Source organism: Talaromyces atroroseus, assembly GCF_001907595.1.
Source record: "Talaromyces atroroseus strain IBT 11181 chromosome Unknown scaffold_1, whole genome shotgun sequence".
NCBI lineage: Eukaryota > Fungi > Ascomycota > Eurotiomycetes > Eurotiales > Trichocomaceae > Talaromyces > Talaromyces atroroseus.
The window spans coordinates 992274-1010227 of record NW_017971433.1 but is presented as its reverse complement, the minus strand read 5'-3'; the positions used below and the strand labels follow the sequence as shown (position 1 = coordinate 1010227).

Below are 17954 nucleotides of genomic sequence, written 5' to 3'. Positions count from 1 at the left end.
TCACCAGAAAAAATACCTAAGAGGCGAGGGGGACAGAATGTCAGAATGCCCCGTAACGCACCTCGCACGACAGCTGCTACAGATTCGGCGTCCATAGGATCCACGACATCAGCTTCATCTACACGAACGGGGATTCTCGGCCCATTCACAACGACGTTCACCCCACCCAGCCACTGCACTGAGGTTTTCGTAGATGGATGCGACGGAGGCTGCGACTTCTACGGCGCTATGGGCCAAACATGTTTTAGTAAGGAACCTGGATATGTTTACTTCGCTCAGGACACAAACTGTTTTCCTTCGGTAACAGCGACTACTTCTTATCAAATCTCGTTTACTAGCATCTCATCAATCTCAACGGTTGTCACCCCGGTTTTGTCGGGATTCTACTCCCCTGGTATCGCATGTCCTGTTGGATATGTAACGGCTTGTGCAGTACGCGTCGGAAATAATGGACTCAGTTCTTCATTGTCCACTTTCAACAGTTTCTCGTTTGACTATGCGCCCTTGGTCAATGAGACAGCAGTGGGATGTTGTCCGATGTATGGCTTCTCTTTCTTTTTCTTCGCCTGCTCCTTCAGGGGAAGGCCTAGGTTGGCTAATTGATAGATGGATAGAGGATATCAATGCGAACTCGATAGCGACGACCCACAAGCTTGTACACAAGTGACTGCCCAAACAACACTGGATGTGTTCGTCTGCGCTACTGGCACAGACGGTGTTACAACGTCAAGCACGCAGTTGGTTTTACCTACAGTAGCCACTGAAACGGACTTCGAAGAGGTTGGGACAGTCATTACATCGGCCTCAATCTCGATACAGACCACAACCGCTAGTTTCATTACCTTGTACGCCAGTATGGTCCAGATCAACTATCAATCCACCGATCTTCCCTCGTCACCATCGCCATCGCCATCATCATCATCATCATCGAACTTATCATCAACTTTACCACCAACTTCAACAGGCAACACGTCGATTATTTCTCCTTCCGGAAAAAGCAGCGGCAGCCACGAAACAACAACAATTGCTGTCGCAGTGGTCATCCCATGCATGGCTGCCCTAATCGCAGCAGCGGTGGGATGGTTTTGGTATCGACGGAAGACTAGAAAACGCGATGCTTCCTATCAAGCCGCACAATCAGCTCAGCTTCCGGAAATGGATGGTCAGGGTAAAAGCCATGTGCCGGCTGAAGATCTGGGGGAGCAATCACGGTATGAAATCCCAGGATCAACACCTCAGTATGAGATGGCTGGTATAGACTCGAACGAGGTGGTACATGAGATGTATGCTGGCGATGAGATGCCGAGGTATCGCGACGACGAATGATTCCAAGCGCATATACCTAGGTGATTCCATTGGGCTTTTTGAACTTGTCTTACAACTACCTTGTGTCATAATATATTGTCTCGATTTTAATGTCAGTTTCATTCTCATTACTTTGGCAAAGGGTGCTGTAGACTTTCTAGCTTCAGAGTACGTGATCGGTCCCCGTACCATCCTATACCCAAGAGCTTCTTCTCAGAGTCCTTCTACAATTAGACAGGGTCTTTAGGGGTCGAGTACCTAGGTAAGATAGCATCTCCAATTGCTGTATCATCAATGATCTCATGATTTCAACCGACTTTCTTCGATCCTATAGCATTAAGGTGACTTCAATCTAGAATCTCATCTGGACAACATGTTATGCAGAGATCCACGCATTCCCCGTTCTCTCACATAACAATGCTCACTTTTCGACTAGTGTGTTTCGTCAATGTTCCGGAGTGAAGACGAAGCTATACATGATGACAGGTCCTTACTCCCAAGGGAAAGGATGGAGTTCAGAGGGGGCTAGGGTCAAAGTCATTGAGGGATTATAGTTGTATTTTCCAGGCATCCACGTCATGATCCGTATGCGTTAATAGTCAATATTGTTATCCATAGGCTCTGTGAGCATTGAAGATGGCTCTCAAATCTGCATCCTGCCACCTTTTTTTTGAGACTTTGGAATAGCTCATGTATCCTTGCCAGCTGAAGGCTTTGCTAACGTCGAATGTCAAAAAAAAAAAAAGACTCCTACAAAGTCCACGTGTTTAGAATTTTGTTCTTCCAGTCCGCCAGTCTAGATCTCACTCTGGACTATCTGAACGAGTCGGCAGTGGATACTGTTAGTCGAAGTCCTGCTCAGGACCAAGCAAAGTACAAAGACATCAAGATTCCAAGCGAGTTCATGTGTAGGTTTCGAGATACCTTTCCCAGCAATCTGCTAACGTAAGCATTTATGAAGCCCAATTGAGGAAGCGTATCATGAGCCATCCGGACATTGGGAGGCGATAGTATCTGGACCAGTATGAGAAGTTCTCGCGACAATCAACCGTATAGGGTTATTGATTTCGAGATTGAAGCTTGAAGATGTAATACTAGGTACGCCATTATAAAAGACGCAATTGTTAGTACTGCATTCTTAAATTTCTACCATCCATTCGACAGACTCGTCTGAAGTACCTAGGCAACTCAGACATATCTCCACACTGCTCCAGGGCTGTACCGGTTTAGCCCTAAGTCCTAACTAGCTGTATACTCAGCTGCTACAACTCTGCCATACTGGATCGTGGGGCTTCAATCGGTCGAAAATACGTATGGAGACAAGAAAAAATATATCAAAACTGCATTCTCGCAGTTGGTATTGAGGTGAACAAGAGTACTGTCTGTGATGGGCATGCCTTGCACGCCGACTGAGAAGTCGCAGTAGGTACGCTTCATCGACATCAAGGGAATTCACCGTATCCGTAGGATGGCCTGAAGGGCTCCTTTCAGTGGATAGAGAGCCCACGACCGATTAATATGAAGCGGGAGAGTACAAGATGGTAAAGTACATGGCGAAACTTTCAATTAAAGCCCAGAAAAGTGTGGTCTGATGCCATGAGGGATAAGTAGTTCAAAGCCAGGTGGCAGAAGATTTACAAGATTATGGTGTGGCTATGCTCAGTATTGTAATGTATGCATAATTGAACAAGAAATTTTTATGTTATTAATTGTTTAGAATACAAACGATGTAAATTTATATAATGCTATGGGACTAGAAAGCGTTATGATCCTGAGAATCAAAGACTCTTTGGACTGACTGTCAGAATCCAGGCAGACATTGAAATGAATGATACAACAAACCAGAGCATGATGACTGAAGCGTTGTATGGGACATTACGACTGCAATTTAATTATCATCAAGGTGGATTGATTATGCCTATCTTGGCGGTGATGCAGTTGCAAGGTAAAAAATCTACTAGTAAGATTTAAAATATACCTACTCGAGAGGATAAGATGGCGACAATTAAGCACTCCATGACTATTTAGTACTTACTATTCATTCTATCATAAACAGGCAATGGACGACTGGCTGGTTGCATCTCCTGCAAGGCGCGAAGGAGAAGTGGAGCACAGATCTCCCTTGCACAGAATCCAATGTGCTCGGGGCTGGGAATTTCCAAATACATTAGGTATATGACATGTCTTCTCAACGGCCAAATGGCCCAGCCATGGTCTTTTTGCCGCTCAGGCTCCCAGGACGACTCGAGACAATGCGAGGTATCGAGTAACTGCACATTGCAACTAGATATCGACTGCGCCCATGTGCATATCCTCACCTGGGCAGCCCAATAATTTGTTACTAAAACATGAGTTTGGACCCTCTACTGGTAAGCTGTACAGATACTGGCCAGCCTCTCTCAATCTGATCATCTTTAAAGTCAATGCAGGCACATATAATACGATGTGAGCCATTCGTCTTCCTCGGAACTACATGAACTACATCCACCATAGGGAGCCAGAAAAACTTTACGCCAAAATGAATTCAACAGGAACTTCGCCGCCTTTCAGTCACAATGGGACCGATAGTAGCCAGTCGAGTCCCAAGTCCGATTTGTATGCATTGCCAAGTTGTGCTGCCGAAGCCCAGGGTCACGAAGTACCTGTATGTGAATTTGTTTTCGGATATTCTGTTCGAGCCATTCTACCCTCAACTGACACGTGAATATCTAGATGACAATGAGCCGATTTTTCAGTCTCACTGCAATGTCATTTCTCTGGACTGGTATGTTGCGACTTGGATGCAGCTTTACTATCTCAAGAAGCTTTTCTAAAAGAAACCGTTGAATAGGCTCACAAATCCCACTCTACCTGTTTGGCGGTATTCCTCCTTACATATATGGTTCAATCGGTGGTTCAGATCGCTGGGTTTGGCTGGTATGTCGAATACCTCACTTCTTTCTGCACAGCATGATCAGGAGAATCTACATAGCTGACATGGAGGCAATAGTGTTTGGCGAATTTGCTTGCCCTCGCAGGTATTTGTCCTTTTGTCGGCAGTCTGTCAGACTTACTCGGCCGTCGATATCTCGCTATCCTTGGTGCAACACTTGTGTGTATCGGGTTGGCCGTGTCTAGCACTGCCAATACCATGAACATTTTCATTGGGGGCATGACCATTTGTGGTGCTGGAGCAGGTATTTCTACCGATGATGTTTTTACATAAGGCTCATACTACGTTGCAACTGCATGCTAACAAAACATCGAAAATCGTAAAGGCATCAACGAACTGACATCTCTTTCAGCCGCCGCTGAGATGGCCCCAGCACGCAAGCGCGGTACATATGTTGCTGCTTTAATATTCACAATCCTTCCTTGGTCTGCGTCTGTGCTATGGGCTCAGCTGATTGCATATTACTCAAGTTGGAGGTATGTCGGCCTGTTGGCCGGCGTTTGGAATGGATTGGGTCTGCTTTTCACCTTGCTTTTTTACTTCCCACCTGCTAGAGCCAACAGCCAAAGACTTTCCAAACGAGCAATTCTTTCAAACATTGATTTTGTGGGAGGCTTTCTCAGCATAGCCGGGTTGATCTTGTTTCTGGCAGGATTACAGTGGGGTGGCTATCAGGTGCGCTGTCTTTCTTTGCTGGTGTCAACAACAGAAGACTGACTTCAGGTGTGCATAGTACTCTTGGAAAACACCTCACGTTTTGGTACCTCTTATTCTTGGCTTTTTTATCCTGGTTGCCTTTGTTCTTTGGGAAGTGTATGGAACTCGTCACCCAATGATCCCGCGCAAGATAATGCAAGAACCACGCACTCTGGGCTTGATATTGCTTATAACCTGCGTTTCCGGTGCAAACTTCTTCTCGATTCTCCTCTTTTGGCCAACACAAAGCTTCAACCAGTTTGGCCATGATCCTGTGGGTGTCGGTCTTCGCTCCCTACCCATTGGGTTTGGTATCCTTGCTGGTGCATGCATCACTCTTTGTCTCCTATCGTGGCTGAAAGGGCACATGAAGGCATTGATGGTAGCGAGCAGTATCCTCATGACTGCAGGTACGTAATGCTTCCCCACATAGAAATCCTGCACGCTGACATTTGTGTTTCTAAAACCATAGGATGCGGTGCCATGGCCGTTGCGCGAATTGACAATCTTAGCTCACTATGGATCATCTTGACTATTGCAAGCTTGGGAGTTGGTGGAATCGTCGTTCCAGCAAGCATCATGACGACCATTATTTGCCCAGATGTAAGTTGATATGTTTCGACGTTATTCCTAATTGGTCGGTCGTAACCCTAAGACTGACGACTTGCAGGACCTCATTGCGACAATCTCAGCATTGACACTGTCTATTCGCGTCGTTGGCGGTGCTATTGGCTATACGATCTATTTCAACATCTTCATCAACAAATTCAAGACCAACGCCATACGCTATATTGGCGGCATCATGATGGCCCAACTCGGCATCACCAACACAACGTCCATCACCGACGCAATCACGCTAACAACTGCATCCCTCCTCAATGAAATGCAAGCTATTCCCGGAATTGCCGGTAATTCGACAGCTTATGAGATGGTTGTCGTTGCAGGTCAATATGCCTACGCGGAGAGCTACAAGTACGTCTATCTCACATCAATTGCGTTTGGCGTGCTCGCGATTGTGGCTTCTATGTTCCTCGGTGATATCACCAAGTACATGGATGACCACGTTGCTGTCGAATATTATTAGTGATTTTCAAGTTTGGGTCTGGTTGTCCGTGCTTGTATATGCACATTGCAATATTAATGGGGACATGGATGATGAAGGGATGTACGACTATATGAAAGAACTATCTATGATGTACCGAACTGCATTAAATAACGAGGCCTGAGTCTGGCAGGTAGATGCGAATATGAGATTGATAATTGTTCCACTACACAGATATTGTTAGGACGTAGATAGGCTCATGCAAACCGCATTTTGAAAAATCACTGCATTGAAATCTAAGCACAGAGAGCTCTTCTAAATAGCTCTTGGTGAATTGATGATAACCGTAATTCGTTTGACGGGTATCGATAAAAACGCCACGCTATGCATTGAATGAGGTCAAAAAAAAAAAGAAAAGAAAAGAAAAAAGAAAACCATTACACAGCATCGATGCGATCTAATTGTAGCTTCTTGTTTGATGAGCTGGGTCGCCGGCTACGTTCAGTGCTTGTTAAAACACGGCTAAGCCCTCCCCCTAGTCCTCGAGCGAAAGCTGCGCCTCGCCACGCGTCTAGGTCTTCATCCGTTTGGCCAGCCATGATATCTGGCCGTGATCGAGCTGGAATTTCAGATCGGAGACGATAATGAGGACCGAGTAGATTACCTTTGCCGTCGTGAGTGGATATTGCGTTAGGTGATGAGATGACTACCATCTCTGAATGTTCAGTGCAATTGCAGCCACAGGGGCTAGGGCACACTAGGTCAGAAACATCCTGGGCGTCGACAGTATGAGGTCGCTGTAGCGAAAACCATTGTTGATGGCATTCAAAGCAGCATACATGACCACACTCCAGGCAAGGTATAAACATTCCAGAAATAACTTCTCCGCAGATAACACATCCAACATGAGCAGACAAAGGTTGTACTGAAGAGCATGAAGGACATTTGGGGAGGGGTGAGTGTTTTGTAATATTGTTGTTAAAATCCTCCGATTTGACAGAAGAAAAAACCGATTTATGCAAAGCTTGCCCACACTCGGTACAATGTCGTTGAACATCCAGGGTGTCTCTCATAACCGATTTTGTATCTCTTTGGTCGCGTGTCTCGATCGTCGATGTTTGTCTTGGTACTTGCTTCTGCCGCTGACCCGGAGATGTGTCACTTAAAGAATCCACAGGAGCGTCTATTTTCATGACTTCACTGCGTTGGATGGGCAAATTCCACACAAAAAGCAGGTTGGCATATGATTCACGGTACGTTTGGAACAGCGCTTCTCTATTGCGATCAATAAAAGGACTATTCGGGGAATCATCAGCGTCGAACGCTGACCGATTCTTGTGAGAGACATTAAGTCTCATTGGCTTGCGTGCGTCTTTCTTTCTCTCGCTATCTGTCTCTGAGTGACTTCGCGACGTGATCACCATTGAAGAGTTGAGATATTCGGGAATTGCTGAAACAGCCCTGTTAATTATTTGAGTAGCACTCCAACTCACTGCGGCTGGGATATTCAGGCTTCCTATTGGGCTTGTCTTCTTTTTGGCGTTAGCAACAGGCGGTGAAGAGGCAGCAGAAGGACCAAATGTAAATGATCGCGACAGTGATGATGCAAGCGCTGTACCAATCCCAGACCCTGGTTTTGATACCCCAGCATTGTCTGGTGAGGCAGAAATAGAGAGACTAGGGGTCTTGCGTTCCGCCAATATCCGTGTATGTGTTGCCATTGGAGATGCTGAGCTAGAGTGTGGCGTCGTTCCAAAGCTATTCCACTGTTCTGCTGGGATCTCGGGACTTTGGAAGACGCTGGGGTTGATGCTCTCACGTGAATATGAAGTTAAGGGGGTTGCAGCCGGCGACTTGTTGTCTGGAAGCTTGGAAGAAAAGAAATCCAATGCCAGCGGGCTGTGCATCGGATGAACAAATGATACCTCTTTGTCTCGATGTCGACTAACTCGATTACGCATGGATTGTTCGTGAAGAATGCAAGAAAGCATTGCAAGCATTTGGACATCTCCGATTCGTTCGAAATGATCAAAAAGCGCATTGATAAGCCAACGGCCACCGAACACGCCATGATTAAAGCAGAATCGTTGCAAAACACTCTTAGTACTCTGCTTTGTTTTGGTAAAGTCTTCAATAGTGCTCCCACCTTTGCCCAATGATGGTACAGACGTATTCATGTCAATATGCTGAACACGCGAGTCACTCTGGTTTTGTAAAACCAACTTTAGCAAGCCCCAGACTTGAGCCAGGTTATGATAACCAGAGTCAGCGGCCACTGCCGCGTTGTGCGCGCAAACATCTGCACCATCTCCGAATATCTTGTACTGACTAGCTAGGTTTCTCTTTGCTGGAAGCAAGTCGCTGAAGTCGTGGATAGAAATGATATTGTGTGCAAATTCAGATGATTTACCTGTGCCAACGGTCCCAGGCCCACCACCAACAGTAGATAATTGAGAATTATCAGCCGATTTTGTTCGATATGTACTGACATTGCCAGCACTACCGATGCTACGCCATATTGAAGCCGGTTGGAATCGATTCGGCAAGCCTAGCATCATGTCCGAAGAATCAGAAGAACTCGAAGAGGCCGTATCGGAGTCATCAGAATAATCGGAGCCTCCATCATCGGTAGTGCTCATTGTGCCGAGGGTCTTTCTTGTGGGACGGAGATTAGGGGAGCTTGTATGTAAACGACCGAATCCTTCAAAGACTCTGTCATTTCTCGTGAGCCGACTTATATCCTTAAAGCCCAGGGAATCGAATAAGGATCCCGGCTTGTCCTTTTTGGGTGGGAAGAAGCATATCAGGCGTCCATCGTGACTCCAAGTAGCGCCACAGACCCTGGCAACGGGAACCATTACATTAGCATTAATGGGACGCAGCAACTCAGAGCTCATACTAAGCTCCTGTTTGTCAAATTGGCCAACATCTTCGTCTTCATCACTAGATTCATCATCCTCTAGTCCCGTGATGGGAGATTTTATGGTATCAATAGTCTCACCAAGAACTAAGGCAATGCTCTCTTCAAGGCTGGATTCCCCAAGGAGGTAACGGAGTGCGCCTTCTAGGCATCCCCGCTTCCGAGACATGTACGTTTCTGCGATTGTCCGCAGCTCTGAAACCATCTTCTCTGAAAGCTCGTTTGTCATAGCAGATGTCTTCTGGATTTTGAAATTTGGGATTGCAGCCCGCGGGTAATCCTGGGGAAACTTGATGTCAAGCTTGAGAAATAAAGAGCTCCCTTCCGCCGCCCAGGGGCCATGTAGTGAAACCGTGACTTTCCTCTGGCGAACATCTACCGACTCAAAATCGACTTTGGAGAACTTCTCGCCCACATGCGTAATCTCGTCACCTAAAGTCTCAATGTCCCAGACGGATATTTTTACTCCGCGCATCCAGGCAATAGGGTTAGGATTAGCTCTTAGTTGTGATCGCCCCTGCATGCCAACTCTAGGCTCGATGTGGATTTTGTGACTCCAAGCGCGCGAGTAGCGTGTAGTAGAGACATTGTTCGTACCTACGCTGGTACCGATCTGAGGTCGAGTGCCAGCTGAAATTACAGTTTCGGCATATATGGAGTCGTCAAGATTCTGAGCAGGCTCGTCGCGAAATGTTTTATATAGAGAGCCGTGTCTAGTAAATCGCATGCCCAAGTCGACAGATTTTCCTTTTTCATAGCCAACACTACGAAGGATACTTGGATCAACCCGATGGAGTCGTAATTCTCTATCGGCACCCCACGACACTAACTGAAACTCTCGGTTGTCTAAACCATTCGTAACAGATCCCCTAGGCCGCCACAGAAACTCTTTGACTTGTCCTTTATGCCCAGGAAAGCTATGAACGAGGGGAAGGGTTTCCCCAAATCCATGCGCATCTTCTGTGCTTTGACCGTATAGATGAAGATCGTTGTCACCTCTTTGAGGCATGGCGAGAATACCGCAGCCAAACGGGGTATTTCGTGCGCGCCATACTGGAAAGGGCGTCTCAATCACTTTCTCTGGAACATCGGCTTCTCGCTCAGAATTCCACACCTTGATTGTTCTATCCAAGGAGCACGTAACGATAGCTTCGCGACGCGACCTATCCCAGTCAACGCCATAAATCTTTGTGCTATGCGCTTCAATAGACTTCAGAGGTATTGCACCCATGCGATCGTCCCAGATCCGGAGATACTTGTCATGTGAGCTCGCAATGACATGGGGGTCCTGTCGGTTCCACTTAACCTGAGTGGCGCCGGCAAACCAGTCGGAAAATGAGATAACCGGCCGTGACGGTGTTCGGAGGTCCCAGCAATGGACGAAGCTATCAACAGCGCAAGTGGCAAGTATCTCTGCATGGTGAGCTGAGAAGTTAATGTCGGTAATTGCGCGTGAATGTGCATGTAGAACGTATTCGATGGAGTTTTCCCAGCTTTTCATTGCGAGATTCCACACCAGTGCCTTTTGATTTGACGTGCTCACGACCCAAGAATCTCTGTTTGCGAAAGGCGACCATTGAACATCAGCAACCTCCCATGGTGTGTGGTGGGGGAGATATCGAGGGGGGGAATATGGCGAATCCAGGTCGATAATGTGGAGGCCCTCTTTAGAAGCCAGAACAACATCTCGACCACATGGCGATATGGACATGGATCCCACAGGCTGTTCGACATGGAAAGAGCTGTCCTCACCAAATGTGGGACTCTCGAAGGCCGAAGCCGGTGCCCTTGACTCAGCCGGACTGGACATGGCAGATAGCGTTTGTCTATGTTCCAAGTCGCATGTGAGTGAGTACTTATACCGTCTCAGAAGGAGAAAACCACGGGATGAGTACCAAGATTATCGCGAGCGGAGCGGTTAGCGGTAGTCCATTGCTGTTACCGCGCATCGCAATGGCTGCGATTCACACGGTAGCGGTGGTGGAAATAGACGTTGCTGGCATGGTGGACGGACGGAAGAAGCTCTCTCCAAGTTGGCCTTACTTGATTGTGGGGCATGCGGAGACCTGCGTTCTCAGGCATCAACATCCGCGGATGTGCAAAGACAAAATGAGCGGGACCCAGATATCACGGGACTTGGCCTTGCGCCTAACCCGGTTGGTGAAACTAAAACAGCCCCTCTTGCCGCGTTCCTCAGGTTTTCCTGTGTCCATCGACTCGTGAGCCTCAGCGGCTTGCTTCCGGCATTGATCTCTGCTTTGCGCATCTCTTGACGCGATTCCACTGGAGACCACACTTGGAACCTTTGATCTTTCCGTCAGTCGCGTGCCACTGCGCAGTGCATCCGTCCCTGTTCTAGAACTACCCCGCCCTTGTCACATCATATAATAGCATCCATCTTCCAACTGTTCTGTCATCACAAACACGTCTTATTGTCTACGCTCCATAGCAGCAACGAGGATTTGAAACTAAAGGCAAGATGGCCGGGCTACCAAAGAGGATTATAAAAGAGACTGAGCGCCTTATGGCCGAGCCGTAAGTACAGACAATCAACCTTTAGATAAGTATCCGTTGTGTCTGACCATCCATCTGTAGAGTACCGGGCATCAACGCTGTTCCCCATGAGGACAACCTTAGGTATTTCGATGTGACGATTCATGGCCCTGCTCAGTCACCATACGAAGGTACACAGCGCTGTTTCCGCGTACATTCCCCGAGCACGCAAGTTGACTGGTCGATCAATATAGGAGGTATCTTCAGAGCAGAACTCTTTCTTCCCGATGACTACCCCATGACCCCGCCAAAGATCCGATTTCTCACGAAGATTTATCATCCTAACATCGACCGTTTGGGACGGATCTGCTTGGATGTTCTGAAAAGTATGTTGATGAATTGCCGAACTTTCGAATTCTCCCATCGCGCTAATGTCATGGTAGATAACTGGTCTCCGGCTTTACAAATCCGAACGATTCTTCTATCTATTCAAGCTTTACTAGGCGCTCCTAACCCCGATGACCCTTTAGCCAACGACGTTGCCCAAAGGTGGAAGGAGAACGAACCAGCGGCGATCCAGACAGCCAGAGAGTGGACACGAACTCATGCAATGGATTAGATGAATAAAGTGCGCTAGGATATTATGAAGTTTCCGTGGTCGTGTGGGGAAAATAAGAACATTCAAGAAAGTTATGGACCGATGTAATGCGCGATGAGCGCCAACTTCAGTGGCGCGATGCACGTTTTCCATCACTGCAGAGCAGTCTTACGTGATGAATTGCGATTAAATTACTCAGCAGTTTATCTTTTAACTATTATATCTCCATAATGAATAGAATTGCATGCCATACATATTCCTCCTTCTCAAATCTCAGCGTCGCGCAACTAGAGGGTGCTAGTAATAAGGCATCATGGTACCAAATATCAGAAGAGTCAACATGAAAGTCGAAAGGAAATCGATTCAGATTCGAATATGTAAGAAAAGCCCGTATAGAAAATGAGGAGACTGTTGCTTCCGAGCCAATGTCAAGCAGTGGAATACTACGGTAAGACTTGGTTAAACACAAAATTCCGAACGCGAATTCCGATCAAGACGACAGGTAATTTATGCGAGAATAGCAAGCTATCGCAAAGATAGCCATAATTCGATTTTGTTATAACAAATCTGTATGAGTGTTTATCGTAAAAACCCAGACCGTGCAAGTGTCGCAGGAGGTGCGCGGGCCGAGATTTATATAAAGGGCAGCCGCCATCACGTGACGGATTTAGCGAGGTGGCCCGCACCACAATTGAATCATCCAAGGGAAGACACGGGAGAGCCACGCCTTGACTTTCATCACTTCAACGCCCAACGACAACTTCACTGTCTCGACAAGTTACGCATCTCCAGCATTCAAGATGCGTACCTACGACGACAGCTTCTCCGGCCAGAAGATCTACCCTGGAAAGGTGCGTTATTCCCAACTGCATGACTGCCAATCTTGCACGATATCGAAGTCGCAATATCCGCTACACATAAATCGCCCTCTCACAGTCGCCATATACCTATCGCCAAATTCAAATTAAAATAATTTCTAATGTCATTTCTCTTTCACAGGGTAAGCTCTACGTCCGTGGAGACAGCAAGATCTTCCGCTTCCAGAATGGAAAGTCCGAGTCCCTTTTCCTCCAGCGCAAGAACCCTCGCCGGATATCCTGGACCGTTCTCTACCGTCGCCAACACCGCAAGGGTATCTCTGAAGTCAGTAACCCCCAATTTTCTTTTTGCCTTGCGTCGAAAACTTGGATTTTATAATAGCTCGGTCGTGAAGATGAGATGTGTTGGAAGACATAGAAGGTTACCCGGGGAAAACTCTTCCTTGAGACTGATCTTTCTTGGTCGGGAAAAAAAAAGCAATTAGAAGTTGGAAGAAATCGATGGTTCTTAGTATGCTGACTGGGAATTTTACGATGAATTATAGGAAGTTGCCAAGAAGCGTACTCGCCGTGTTGTGAAGTCCCAGCGTGCTATCGTTGGTGCTTCCCTCGATGTGATCAAGGAACGACGAAGCCAGCGCCCCGAGGCTCGTGCCGCCGCTCGCCAGCAGGCCATCAAGGACGCCAAGGAGAAGAAGGCTGCTTCCGAGAGCAAGAAGAAGGCCGAGAAGGCCAAGTCCGCCGCCAACGCTTCACAAGGCAAGGCCCAGCGCATCCAGAGCAAGCAGGGTGCTAAGGGTGCTCCTCCCAAGGTTGCCGCCAAGTCTCGTTAAATTACCACGAATGAGATGAAACAAAAAGTGAATATTTTGGTTGGGGAAGGTGTGGAATTTTCTTAACGGAAGAAAACTTCAACAAGGGAGGTTTTTCTTTGGGGTCTCTTTTCTTCTCTTTTTCCTACCACATGTTTTTATCTGGAGCTGGACTGTGTTTCCATGTTATCACAGAACGAATAAAAAAGAAGAAAAGAGCATAATCGAGCATACACCATAATGAATGAATGCTACGATCCATTTCCGTCTCAGTTTACGCAGCTTTGGGGGCGTTATTCTACACATGTAGATATTCTCACCATTCTAATTTTTATGGCTAGGGAATATACATATTGGTGAAATATCAAAGACATGATTCTATGGTTATTTTTCGTAGAGTCGTCAAGAGGTCTACATAATAAAGGTGGTCTTCCGTTCTTACTGCGAGGCCAGAAACTTCAATGAAACCGTGAAACCGTATCTAGAATAATTATACAATAATTATTAAAATATAACCAACTAATGTCTATCTAATCCGTCTGTTAGACTTTAGCGTATGTCTCTCGGTGTAAAATCCATTGCACAAGCCTCGCCTCGCCTCGCTCTTCCCATAACACAGAATCCCAAAGAAATGCACATGGATATTTATAACATCAATCTTTTTAATGCAAACAAACACGTATTTAGTGAGTACAAAAAGTGAAGCGAGGAAAAAAAAATATTATAACACAGGAGAGGCAGTGGACTGATAAAGGGTTCGTATTTGATCGAATCAGTAGTAGTGCGCCATTTCAAGGCCAGCGCGCCTGAAGCCGCACTTGATGTAAAAGCCTTCATTTACTTCGGAGCAGTCCAGGATAGACTTGAACAGAGATTTATGTTAGAAAAGCATTGCACAATGACAGGAATATCGAGGGTGTTTTACTCACCTTGTAACACCCAACCTTGGCGGCAACATAATCGAGTGTCTGAATAATCCTCAGTCCCAATTTCTTGCCCTGCTGGTCTTGGGCAACAGCAATATCCTCAATATGGCCGACCAGACCCAGACTGTGAATGAATTTACGTTCGACGATCAAACTTCCCGTGCCCACGATCTTGCCTGCACCATCACATATCACAATCAGATAGTATTCGTCATTGCGCTTGTAGAGGTAATCATATCGCTCATTCCACATAGCCTCTGTAATATCACCGACGGTTGTCAACACGCGCAAAACATCGAGGTAGCCTAGGTGAAAGTCGGAGCGGCGTAGTGGGCGGGCAGTGTAGCCTTCTGGCAAGACTGCTAGGATTTCGGGAGAAATGAGGGAAGGCGAAAATAATTCTTCTTGCTGTTGCTCTGCTTCCGACTGACTTGATTCCGGTTTCTGGTATGTGCCATTGGGCTTGTAACTGTTGCTACTGCTTGCTGTAGCATCGTCCGAAGGGGCAGTGCGGAGTAGATTTGATTCAACGCCGTTGGCGGCAGGGACAGAGTAGAGGTCGGTGGTCATGATGAAAGATTGGCTATGAAATGGATTTGAATTAGGAGTTGTTTGGCGATTATTCAATGTATTTATCGATAGAATTGACTGCTGAGAGGATGCTTTTTGAAAGAAGGGGGGGTTGTCTGCTCTGATTTATGTTCCTAAGGCCAGGGGGGGGGTAAAACATTAGAGTGGGTCAAGGCCAAGATCCGTGGAAACAATCAGCACAACAAAAGCAGGTGAATGACTGCTGGCTCAGAGCTGGAGGAAATGTCAATTGACGTGGCGCAGAGTCCGAGGACAACAGAAAAAGAAACTAAGAGAGGCAGATACAGATTTTCGACGTGCGGAGGAGCTGTCCAGGGCCCGATATGGACTAGCGTGATGCACTGAGACACCCCGTGCTATTTCTAATTTTAGGCACATGGAGCGATCTCAGCCTCAGGCACAGATTTATTTTCAAGAGGATATCAAATCAATCCATATCGGTAAAAATAAAAATACATCGTAGCTAGCTAACTTGCTGTTTTATATATAATCGCTTCCTACATACAACTATTTCTTCTCCTTCGGGCTGATCATCAATTCAGGACGTACGTACTTGTCAAAGTCCTCCTCGCTAAGAGCCTTGAGCTCCATAGCACTCTCCTTCAAGGTGAGGCCCTTCTTGTGGGCATTCTTGGCAACTTTAGAGGCCATGTCGTATCCGATAATCGGGTTCAAGCATGTAACAAGCATCAAACTGTGATGTTCATCAGTTAAATCCCATAGTGGGAAAATAAGACAGTATATGGGACTTACCTTTCGTGAAGAAGAGAGTCGATACGCTTCTCATCGGCTTCCAAACCTTCAACAAGGTTCTTCTCAAAGCTAGCCATGCCATCGGCCAAGATGCGGATGCTATGAAGGAGGTTTCGGATCATGACAGGCTTGAACACATTCAACTCAAATTGGCCGTTCATGCCAGAGATGGTAGTGGCGACATGGTTACCCATGACTTGCGCGCAGACCATGGTCAAAGATTCGCACTGGGTTGGGTTGACTTTGCCAGGCATGATAGAGGAACCAGGCTCGTTCTCGGGAAGACGCAGCTCCCCAAGTCCGCAACGAGGACCAGAACCGAGGTAGCGTACGTCCTGGGCAATCTTGAAAAGGGATGTAGCGAGAGTGTTCAGAGAGCCTGATGCCTCAGTGATGGCGTCGTGAGCAGCCAGGACCTCGAACTTGTTGGGAGCAGTCTTGAACTCAGTTCCAGCGAGCTTGCTGATTTCAGCAGCAACCTGCTCATCAAAGCCCTTGAAAGTGTTCAAACCGGTACCCACAGCGGTACCACCCTGAGCAAGGAGACGGAGATCCGGTAGGGTGTTCTCGATACGCTTGATGTTGCTGTCGAGCTGGGCAACATAGCCGGAGAATTCCTGGCCAAGAGTAAGGGGCGTGGCATCCTGCAAATGAGTACGACCGATCTTGATGATATGGCTGAAAGCTTCAACCTTGGTCTGAAGAGCATTACGCAGACTCTTCAATGAGGGCAGCAAAGTACCTTCAAGCTCAAGCACTGCGGCAATGTGCATAACAGTTGGGAAAGAATCGTTGGACGAAGCAGACATGTTAACATGGTCATTGGGGTGGACTGGCTTCTTGCTACCCTTCTGTCCTCCAAGAATTTCAATTGCGCGGTTGGAAATGACCTCGTTGGCATTCATGTTGGACTGGGTACCGGAACCGGTCTGCCAGACAACGAGAGGGAAGTGGTCATGAAGCTTTCCTGAGGCAACTTCGGCAGCAGCTTGTTGGATAGCTTCCCCAATCTTTGGGTCTGATATTCGATTAGTATATCATTCCACACGGAATAGCACTCATCGTAAGCTCGTACCGAGTCCGAATTTCACGTTGACAGCGGCAGCGGCTCCCTTGAGGATACCGAAAGCCTTAACAACCGGGGGAGGCATGCGGTCTTGGGGCTGGTTGATTTTGAAATTGCCCAGGGAGCTATCCACGGCCATTCACAGTCAGTATGATCATTTCTTTTTTTTTTTTTTCTTTCTTTCTTTTCTAAAACTTATGCGAGTCGACCGGCATACAACATACCGCTGAGTCTGCGCACCCCAGTACTTGTCATCGGCAACCTAGATACGAAACACTCCTGTTCAGCGATTTGGTAAAGCTGCATGATCGACGTCAGCACAAACCTCAATCTCGCCAAAAGCGTCGGTTTCAATGCGAGTGTTCGAAGCCTAGTAACGTCTCGAGTCAGAACCTGGTCGGGCTTGCGCCAACTTTTTGCGACATCGACACTCACCATTCTGGACGACGTAGTAAAAGTTTTGGGGCTCGAGATGGACTGAAGACGAGTGTATTGTGTGGTCCTCAGAGGAAAAGTAAGCGCTGAACGAGTGGGGGACGAGAGGCAAGCAACGCGGGGGACTGCGGACGCTGCTCGCCCAGCATGTGTCAAAGTTCGGACCGATAGCCGAGCAGCCATTGTTATCAGCTTTTGTTTCTTCTGCTCGCGTATCAATTGAGTCGGTAACAGAGGTCTAAAGGGGGCCAATTGCCGACAGAAAAGCAAATAAAAGGAGGACGTGTGCGCTGCGAGATAAATGCTGCAAGAAAAGAGGATGGGAGCGAAAAAAGCGTTGATGTTGAAGATTGTTGTTGGCGGCCCCTACCCGATGCCGAAAACTTCCGTTTTCCGGTAATTTCAGTACCAAAATTACGCTGCCCGGCGGCAGCCTGTGCGTGCAAGGACAGTATGAATATTTCAGTATTTTATAGGGCCCTCTACACAACTTGGAAAAATATAACGAGCAGTATTATTTACATGCAGAAGAGCTATGTCGCAGACCGAGGAAGACCCTTCGGTCAA

General features: G+C 47.1%; 7 protein-coding genes across 7 annotated transcripts; 4 read left to right on the top strand and 3 right to left on the bottom strand.

Moving 5' to 3' along the window:
• Positions 1-45: 45 nt before the first annotated feature.
• On the top strand, positions 46-1326 carry UA08_01439 (hypothetical protein; the record flags this gene model as incomplete). Its single annotated transcript, XM_020261104.1, has 2 exons — positions 46-539; positions 615-1326. The coding sequence occupies 2 exons, from the start codon at positions 46-48 to the stop codon at positions 1324-1326; spliced, it is 1206 nt and encodes a 401-aa protein (XP_020123343.1).
• Positions 1327-3823: 2497 nt separating this feature from the next.
• UA08_01438 (hypothetical protein) lies at positions 3824-6017 on the top strand (the record flags this gene model as incomplete). The annotated part of the gene is made up of 8 exons (XM_020261102.1): positions 3824-3949; positions 4018-4069; positions 4136-4221; positions 4295-4481; positions 4590-4912; positions 4971-5343; positions 5406-5536; positions 5604-6017. The coding sequence occupies 8 exons, from the start codon at positions 3824-3826 to the stop codon at positions 6015-6017; spliced, it is 1692 nt and encodes a 563-aa protein (XP_020122823.1).
• Positions 6018-6412: 395 nt separating this feature from the next.
• UA08_01437 (hypothetical protein) lies at positions 6413-10705 on the bottom strand (the record flags this gene model as incomplete). The annotated part of the gene is made up of 1 exon (XM_020261101.1): positions 6413-10705. One exon carries the CDS (start codon positions 10703-10705, stop codon positions 6413-6415), a length of 4293 nt encoding a protein of 1430 aa, XP_020123349.1.
• Positions 10706-11374: 669 nt separating this feature from the next.
• On the top strand, positions 11375-12007 carry UA08_01436 (Ubiquitin-conjugating enzyme E2 N; the record flags this gene model as incomplete). Its single annotated transcript, XM_020261100.1, has 3 exons — positions 11375-11430; positions 11491-11774; positions 11832-12007. The coding sequence occupies 3 exons, from the start codon at positions 11375-11377 to the stop codon at positions 12005-12007; spliced, it is 516 nt and encodes a 171-aa protein (XP_020123350.1).
• Positions 12008-12786: 779 nt separating this feature from the next.
• UA08_01435 (hypothetical protein) lies at positions 12787-13637 on the top strand (the record flags this gene model as incomplete). Its single annotated transcript, XM_020261099.1, has 3 exons — positions 12787-12837; positions 12986-13129; positions 13350-13637. The coding sequence occupies 3 exons, from the start codon at positions 12787-12789 to the stop codon at positions 13635-13637; spliced, it is 483 nt and encodes a 160-aa protein (XP_020123351.1).
• A 751-nt stretch (positions 13638-14388) lies between these two features.
• On the bottom strand, positions 14389-15112 carry UA08_01434 (hypothetical protein; the record flags this gene model as incomplete). Its single annotated transcript, XM_020261098.1, has 2 exons — positions 14389-14478; positions 14546-15112. 2 exons carry the CDS (start codon positions 15110-15112, stop codon positions 14389-14391), a joined length of 657 nt encoding a protein of 218 aa, XP_020123352.1.
• A 528-nt stretch (positions 15113-15640) lies between these two features.
• On the bottom strand, positions 15641-17570 carry UA08_01433 (Fumarate hydratase, mitochondrial; the record flags this gene model as incomplete). The annotated part of the gene is made up of 6 exons (XM_020261097.1): positions 15641-15827; positions 15887-16904; positions 16962-17077; positions 17177-17214; positions 17278-17322; positions 17388-17570. 6 exons carry the CDS (start codon positions 17568-17570, stop codon positions 15641-15643), a joined length of 1587 nt encoding a protein of 528 aa, XP_020123345.1.
• Between the last annotated feature and the right edge of the window lie 384 nt (positions 17571-17954).